At 28.3% G+C, this 9,406-nt stretch overlaps 1 protein-coding gene across 1 annotated transcript in view; it reads right to left on the reverse strand.

Moving 5' to 3' along the window:
- The window catches only part of Dhc64C (dynein heavy chain, cytoplasmic), a gene marked incomplete in the record, with an annotated part of 92,178 nt that overhangs the window by 13,655 nt on the left and 69,117 nt on the right, over positions 1 to 9,406 (reverse strand). Inside the window, 9 exon segments of the mRNA XM_067050149.1 lie at positions 707 to 883; positions 1,551 to 1,762; positions 1,936 to 2,027; positions 2,111 to 2,316; positions 3,177 to 3,338; positions 3,421 to 3,594; positions 4,095 to 4,250; positions 4,600 to 4,815; positions 7,145 to 7,262. Of these exon segments, the coding sequence (XP_066906250.1) occupies positions 707 to 883; positions 1,551 to 1,762; positions 1,936 to 2,027; positions 2,111 to 2,316; positions 3,177 to 3,338; positions 3,421 to 3,594; positions 4,095 to 4,250; positions 4,600 to 4,815; positions 7,145 to 7,262 (1,513 nt within the window).

The raw sequence follows: 9,406 nt of genomic DNA on the forward strand, positions 1-9,406 counted from the left end.
TATATATTTATAGTAAAAAAATCAAAAATTAAACCAGGACAGTGATCAATATGATTTACTATTAACAGAACATTGATTCAATTTACTTTTTATTTTGGTTTTAACACAAAAAAATTATCTTAGCATGTGCATCTAGATTTTTTTATTTCAAGCATTCTATTTAATTAATAATGCTGCCTGTCATAATTTAATTGAAGAGTTAAGTTCATTCAGACCAGTTTTGAGATATCGAGTAGTTTTAATATAAATAGTAAGAAATAAAAGCATAATATCTTATGTTTTTAACTAACAATAATTAATGAATCGAACAAAATTTAGTTATTTACATAAAGACTGTCCCCACCATGCTACCTTGTACATTAAACAAAACAAATTTTCCATCATTTTAAGCCAGATAATTTAAATGTAATTTATTCGAATTAGATTTATAGTTGAACAAAATTTTATAACACTATCATTTTAAGCTAAACTGTTTTACAAAACAACAAAGCAGGATTAATCTCCTTCTTTGTAATTTATGGATTCCAGCCACTTTCGTTTAAACCGACTAAACAACATACCAACATAATTTTTTTTTTTATTAACCAACATAATTCTAATTTAATTAAGCAGCTATAATATACCAAAATATAAAAAATAAAGAGATGGTATACTATTAATTTTCAAATTAAATAAAATACCAGGAAATATGTGATGATCTACTTACGGCAAACAGCTGTTTCGTTATGACGCCCAGCCTTTGGGTGTGGTCAGTAAGGCCATCCAGGGATGGATTGGAGAAGAGAACAGCTGAGAAGATATCAAGGAAGAACTTGAGGCTGTATTGGTAGAGGAAGTGTATTTGGTGTAAGGAATCAAGAGTGAAGTACATGTTGCTACATGCCTGTTAACAAAAGAAATTAAGAGTTCATTGAGTATCATTTGACAATAATAATCACAAAGAAATACAAATGATTAAATATAAACTGGCTAAATTAAGAAAATTTAATGAATTCTTTAAAATATAAAATGTTAGTGGTTAACTTATCTGACTCGAGACATGCCAGAGAAATAAGTTTAAATCTGATGATCTCTCAGAATTAAATATAGCGGTAATAATTCAGTGTAATCTCGGTAATCAGAACTTGGGTACTTTGAACACTCCAGTAATCTGAACTGGTGTAAAAAAAAAGTTACTTTTTTTTAAAGAACTCAGCAGGTAATATTTTTGTTTTCAAATAAAAATGCACATGTGTTAAGGACATTCTTCACTTCTTGATCTATAGGCAAGTTCTTGTAACCACCATGAAAATCAAAAGTGGACATTTCTAAAGTTTCGATATCGGGTAATCTAATTCCTATGGAAGTGTTCACAACATTACAAAAAGTGACTGACAATGTTGAAAAAAAGAGTTTAAATCAGCAAATTGGATTGCGATAAATAGTTTTTGGAGGAATGATTTTAGATATGGTAGCATATAATTTATTTCACTCAATATTTTTTTATTGAAAGGACACCCTTATCTCTCACAACTAAGTTAAAATTATTTATTTCTTACGAAATGACTAACCTGTGATAGAGGCTTATACTGTTGTGAAACAGTCTCTATTTCTCCAATAACCCTATCAGTTTCTTCAACCTTCTTACTAATTTCTGCAGCCTCTTGTTTCAGGGTCTCCAAGGTAGTGATCACAGAATCATCATCTAAGATCTTACCCTTGGCTTCGTTTAAAGCTCCCAATAAAGATTTCTCCAACTGTCTCAACCTCAGATGGAACTCACCTACAACAATAAATAATAAATTATGAACCCTTACTAAAAGTTAGAAACTGATAACAAAAAACAACAACATAGTTCTGTAATTGGTTACTGTCATACTTTCCAGAATAATGATATCATTATTATAATAATCACAAATAATCATAACTAAATAGAGTACTTAACGACAAACTTACCCTGCAATTTAAGAAGGTCAGATCTCTTTTCATCAATATCAGATCTTTCAGCTTTAAGTACTTGGTTCAAACATTGAGATTGCAATGAGGATCTGTAACCAAAAAACACATAATGTTTTAAAATATGTAAATTTTTTTTTTAATAATGGAAACAAACATCACATTATATACCCACCTAGTGACAGTGAAATTGACAAATGTAACCCTAGAACAGATATCAGGTGGAAATTCCACAGTCGGATCTCTGGTAGAAAGGAATATCACAAATGATGGCGACAAATCAATATCCTGGTCTCCTAATGATATCAATACTCTGCCGCCGGTTCTTCTCACTTCACGGTTGAGTACAGGATTCAAAATAGGATCATAGTTTTCAACATCCTACAAAACAATTACATTTAATTAATATAAAATCTATGTATAAGCATTAAAAGACATAATATTTGTACTATGATGATAAAATATGAATTTTGAGATATTTTTATAAATTGAGTTGTAGCAGTAGACTGAAACACCACAAGACCTCACTATCTATGGTTAACCACTAGTACAATTCCTTTATAAATATTTTGTTCTTGACATTTATTTTGAATTGAAGTTTTTGACTTCATCGGAATCTTGAAGGCTGATTTCATAGATTTTTAAATTAAAATATGTTAATATGATTTGTTTATTTTTGCTGCTTAACTCATTATAGTTGAATTATTATTTATAAACATTGACTAATCCTCAATTAACCTCACAAAAAGAGACATATGTTAAATTGTTATCGAATATTGTTTTGTGCTATTGTGTTACAAACTAAAACAAGATTGGTTAAATATACTTTTGTTGACTGAAATAGCAGTTTATTAAATTTTTTTTGTAGCATGTATAGAATACGCTAAAAAGTGATAACTATATACATCAATTGAAAATTTCAAAGGAAAACTATTAAATAAAGCAATTTCTTTATGTTATCAGAGAGTCATAAATGCTAAATAACATAGGTAGTATTTTAAATTACTAATTATAAATCGATATCAGAAGTTATGGAGCTAGAAGAGAAAACAATATTTAATTAAAACTTCGTTAGAATAAATATTTAAATATTGAAAAATATATATTGAGGAAGTATCCCATTTTCTAACCACCTATAAATAAACAATACACATATATAAAATAATATAAAAAGACTTAGCATTGCAATATGCTAGATAAGAAATTTATTGTTGAAGTAACTAATTTCATTAGAAGAATACCTGGACAAGTAAAGGGTTTCCAAATCGAAGAGCTGACTCAAGATTTTTCCTAAATGAATCATCGAGGAAACTGGTCTTAGTAATTTTGTCTCTGTATTCATTCATAATGAATTCTGTAGCCTGTCCAGATGGATCGATGATGAGTGGATACCGATTGAATCTCTGGAATAGACATTAGTTAATATCATTATGAAGAGCAAGAAATAATATTCATAATTAAAATGCAATATTTATCTGAACTAACCTTTAACATAATGGCGTTTTCAGTACATAGGTCGTCGGTAGGCAGACTATTTGCCTGCCACCTGAGTCTTTCGTCTGGATTAGACAGGTACTCTGTAAGAGCTATATCTTGCCTGTATAGAATACCTGCAGAACTAAGGTGCTCTGTCCACCGGGACAGAAGGTTGTGTCGAGACTGTAACCATAAATAATAGATTAAAAGGTAAAATTTGAAAAAATAATTCATATTTGAATTAACTATAAAAAATATTAAATAAACTAGAGAATATATTAAAATAATATAAACCTTTAAGTTGTCTGCATTTTGATACATCGTTGCTTCAACAGTATACCTTGTAACTCCAAAAAAACTTATTCTATTCCAAAAAGTAAAAATTAATGTTATAAGCTCACATAACATCTCGAAATAATTTTTAAAGTAAAAACAAATTGTAAACGAAGTCTATAAAATAATGGTTGAGACGAGATGTTTCTAGAATCATGCATTTATTTTTTTATTATGTTTTGAAGTATTAAATCCTATTGATGATTTTTTTCGGAGATTCGAGGTTGCTTAAGCACCGATATAGGTTTATGTAAATAACAAGTTCTATAGAAACATTTTTAGGTAGCAGATTAACAGTAAAAATAAAGAGAGTATTTTACATTTATAGAAAATGCAAAAAAAAAACTTACATGTTGGTCAAAGTAACCAGCATAGGCGAGGTAAGCTGAAGAGAGTAAGACATCACCAATAATGGTCGCCATTTGAGATTTGAATGTCTCTGATGTTGCTTCCCATCTGGATCTTTCAAGACCGAGAGATTTCAATAGAGCAATAGACCTATCAACCTAAAATTACAAAAATGTTATTAAAGATAACATCATTACTACAGACATCGACAATTTCAACTGTTAAGTTTTTGCAATACACTATTATTGTAATTGCATCATCATAATTGTAATAACAATAACTAAGGCTTGCGGGATATTCATCGTCAACATGCCGTCAATCCATCACCTATGCCACTACAATAACATCTTGGATATTGATTTTAATAATTATAATTTTAAGACAAACAATGTAAGTAATAGAAATAGTTTTAGAAAACTCTAAATTTGAATGACAAAGTTCGATCAATCAATTGATATAAGCTCCTAATAACAAGATATATGTTACCTAATTAAAAGAGACACCTACCTTAGCTTGAACATTTTCTAAATCTTGCTTTATCGCAAGCCCTTCCTGTATCAGTTGAGCGTACTCTTCTTTATAGGCCGCAATACTCTTCTCTAATTGTGCAATGAGTGCCTTTGTGTCTTCTCCCTTTTGTTCATTTTCACCAGCCTGTTCTTCCAATGATCGTAGTTCTTCCCTCAGTGGTTCTACTTTCTTCAACATGTCAGCATAACTGATCTAAAAAAGAAAAAAAAATGAAGATATTCAACAATTGGAACGTAATTTATAATAACTATTTAAAAAAATAATATTCATAGGTGAAAATATAAAGATTTATAAATCTTCAAACTAAAGATACACCAGAATTTAGTAACCTCCTAACAAATATTCACATAGTTAAATACTATTCTAGAATAATACAATTTTTACTCTTACTTTCCAACATTTTGTAAGGGAAAGAATTGCGATCTACACAATGTGTAACTTTTCAATGGAAATACATGTTTTAGGTCCCCTGCGTCCAAATAACCAAGTTCTGCAAAATGGTATCTGTGTGAACAGTCTAGCTCAAAAATAAATGCCTGAGATGTAATAGCAACTTTTTAGATAAAACCGACTGACCAGAAGTGACACTTTATAGAATCGATTTTCCACATTTTGTTGATTTTCTCAAAAATGGCAGTAAGAATTTTCCCTAAACTCAGCATGTCAAAATATAATTAAATGGTCTTAACACCAGCTAGGTCCATTAAATATCCTCATTAAAATAATTTGACGTGGCTTAAATGAAGAATATTTAAAAAATCTTTCACTAAAGTACATTTAGTTTTGTTTATTGGAAATAATTAACCATTTAAGATTTTTATTAGTAGTGAAAAGTCGATAAATATAAAATATGAAAGGATTTGATAATTAACTTAAGGAGATAAGAGGAATAATAGAAACATCCGATTCAATAGGGAAAAGCTAAGACCACCCAATTGCCCGCAATCCTTATCTTTTTTTAAACTGTTGTATTCTTGACAGGAACAAGATTTATATTTGTTATTATAAATCGAGAAACTTCAACAAACAAAATTTTTTTAGCAAAATAAAAATAAAAAATGTATGTCTTAAGACCCCCAAAAAATCACAAAAATAGTGTATAAATTCAATACGATCATGGAAAACATGGGGATGGTATGTAGGGTGGTCAGTGAAAGTTGTTAAAGTCTAATGGGGTCTAGAATTTTTTTTATTTATTCAATTAAAACTTAACACAAATCCTTAACCATAAAATTTGCTCTATTTTAACACATTATTAAAAGTTTCTTCTATACCAAAATTTTTTTATAAATTAATAATTAATGACAGAAGTTATTAAACAAATTTTATTTAACATTTTCATAATTTGACCTAAATGAATGACAATCCTTAACAGAAAAGAGTATATATATACATATGTATTGGAAATGAGAGTTAGATTTTGGCACAATATAACTAGTGTTCCAAAACTTTTGACTACTGTTGTATATATAATACAAAATTATATATACAATACACAAATATCATATAACAAATTTGTGAATATATTTATCTTTATCTGTACATTGAGATCTAAACACATATTTTAATCAAAGTTTTTAACTCTAATACAATCTACAATGTGGTTAGCATCCCTCTCTCCCCAACAAGGTAAACTGTCTCATGTTCAATTTGACTTGAAAAAATAATTTGTATAAGAGTAAATAATAATGGGATGAGTTATAAAAAATGACCATTTTTCTCGGTAATAAAATAATACTATATTAAGTTTAATACTTAACAATACTACTTTAACACTTTTTTTTCCTTAAATCGTATAATAAAATTTTGTTCATTGGTTTTTGCCATCTTAAAGCTAACTGCTGGATTTCTTCGCAATACTACTCTTATGGTTTTGGACAGAAGAATTCAACAACTCAATTTTGAACTTGATCTCAAAGATGGAGAGCCATTGACTATAATAGATAATAGATGGAAGTGACTAAGACTGGACTGCAAGGTGGATGATGGAGTAGCTAAATTTTTTTCATTTCTTGTAATGAAGTAAAGAAGTACCTGGTTGACCTTGATCTTGTTAAAACCAAATCAGATTTTTGTTTACTAATCTTGGATAATGGTGGGCCCCAACTTCGTACATTCTTTAAAAATCATTCCTTCTATCTCCAGAAATGAATTGTCTTCATAATTACAAAAACAGGGAAAACAAAATACAGAGAGAATCGTTTTTTCAATTGCCATAATATAATACAACACTAACCTAGCACCTGACCTTTGCTAATGACATAGTAATAGTCATTACTATGCTAATTACACAGTAATCATGGGCAGAACATTAAACATTCTCTTGGACCAAGTAAGGAAATAGCAAGAAAAATAATCCTGCAGATTAATTTTACTAAGAGTAAGTGCATGATGGGATCGGAAAATACAGACAGTTAAAACTACCTAGAGAACGATACAATTTAAAAGGCAAAATTTAAATACTCGGGGAACAGTACGTAACTTAAATTGGTCATTTGTTATGATTTTTATATCAACATACCTGGGCTACAGCCCACTTCACCATGGGTCCACAAGCCATACTGGCCCTGTTCACTTTTTCAAATGTATATTCTGGGTTACTCAGGTAACGAGTATGCATCTTCTCTCTAACTTCATCTCTATTGAAACATAATAAAATTAATATTAAAGCAAAACAAGACAATGTATAAGATATTCTACATTATTTTGAAACTGAATGAGAAATAATTATTAAATAAACACTAAACCTTAAACAATAAAAGTATACCTAATAAAAATATAAAATACAGTAGAACCCTACTTAACCAGTGGTAAAAATAAAATAAATTGAGTTCTGATAATACTCTTAAGATTGGTAAAACAAAATAAAATTGCAGACATAGTGACTACTACTAAAAGCTTAAAATTATGTACAAAAAATTGCTTTTTTTTTTTTTAATTATTTGAAATTAGTCAAAATAAATTTAACATTAGTAAATGTCAATATACAAATCACCTATATATGTTTTGTATGTTATTCTAATTTTTATCTAATATATGTATTGTTTGGTAAGAGTAGGTTTGTTCTGTTATACACCTAGATTAACCAACCTCTCGCTCCTGAATACTGACAGTATTTAAACAATAATGTCACAGGGTAACAAGGACATTCACTGAGTGTCATAAAATGAAGGCAATACATTTTATGTATTCTCAAATATATTTCTTTTTAAAAGAAAACAAAATAGATACAGGTAATTATTTGCATGGTAAATAGCAAATATAATTAACTACAAAATGATATATATCTGTTTTTTCCCATTCAACTCCCTATTAGTGGATACTTCTCTTGACTATTAAAAGGTTGTTCCCCATATGTTAAAGGGAAGTTTCAATGTATTTGAATATTTTTGTAAAAACTGAACTATCCCAATCCCAGAAAAGTATTTTTATTTTAATTAAAACAAATCTTTATTTAAGAGTAAAGGAAAAAAAACAAAAAAAACAAAACAAGTTTTAAACATACTTAATACAGAAAATAAAAAAAATAAACTAAATGCTTTGCGCACATACAATTATGGTTCTTCACTCATTTCAGTTAATGTTGAAAGGTCATTTATTTTATAATTTACTCTTTTAAAATATATTAGAATTCAATGAAATAGATATCAAAATGTTTTCAATAATTAATTTTAAAGTAGTACTTATTGGAAACTAGGGAAAATTTTTCTTTAATTAATATATCTGGTAAGTGCTTCCTTATTTTTCATATAACAATTTTGTTTCATTTTTTTTTAATCTGATTTTGAAAATAAATAAAACGTTATTTTTCATTTTTTTTATAGATACATTTTTAATATAAAAACAAAAGAAAGTTGTAAAATACGATGTTATTTGTAATTATGAATTAAATTTGTTTCAATTAAAAAAATTTCTTTTGTATTCCTTATCTTAATAACTTAAACTATAATTATAGCTCCCTCCTTAACTACCATCGCCATTCAGTAAAGATAAAAGATCCTCAACTGTATTTACTTGTCAGTAAAGAAATGAAATGATTATTGTATTTGATTCTATTTTTTTTTTCTTTTTTAAAGAAATATTAAATTTAAGATTCATATAAATTTAATTAGTTGAAATAATAACACTCTGTGTTAGCTGAAAATAAAAATTAAATATTAGTAACGAAAATACTGAATAGATATTGCAATAGGAAAAGATAAAAATATTCACTGAAACTTGCAAGGCAAATAATAAAAAAAGATGCAACAAAAGTGCTCAATTAATATAAATAAAACAAGCATCAAATAAATACAAAGCAGTGGGGACATGCCACAAAGGATAGCATAAGCATAACTCACGAATCTGGAATTCATTTCAACAAACCAAATTATGTTTGCGCATAAAGGTTTTGCAGTTTGAAGGGATATAGAAATAAACTCAACATAGTAACATTCTATTCATTTTACAATTAAGGGTACATATCATCATTCTGACAAATGCTCGTTTCGCAAACAAATGCTTTTTTAATAAATAAATCAGACTCAATAAACAAGGCAGAATAATTGGAATCGTAAGTGTGAAATGAAAAAAATAAGTGATTTTATAAATCTTATATGAATGATAATGATCTTTTTCTTGGAGAAGTTTGTCGGGGGGTGCGGTCAGCAAAGAACAACATAAATAAACAAAAACATATTTATTTATTTTATGCCAACGTTTCGACCTGAGTTTCAGGTCTTCATCAGGGGTTGTGTCTTAGAGGAGGGTACTGCAGTACGAATATTTCCCTCCTCTAAGACAC

Source organism: Halyomorpha halys, unplaced genomic scaffold (assembly GCF_000696795.3).
Source record: "Halyomorpha halys isolate HHAL.00 unplaced genomic scaffold, Hhal_1.1 Scaffold107.1, whole genome shotgun sequence".
NCBI classification, from domain to species: domain Eukaryota; kingdom Metazoa; phylum Arthropoda; class Insecta; order Hemiptera; family Pentatomidae; genus Halyomorpha; species Halyomorpha halys.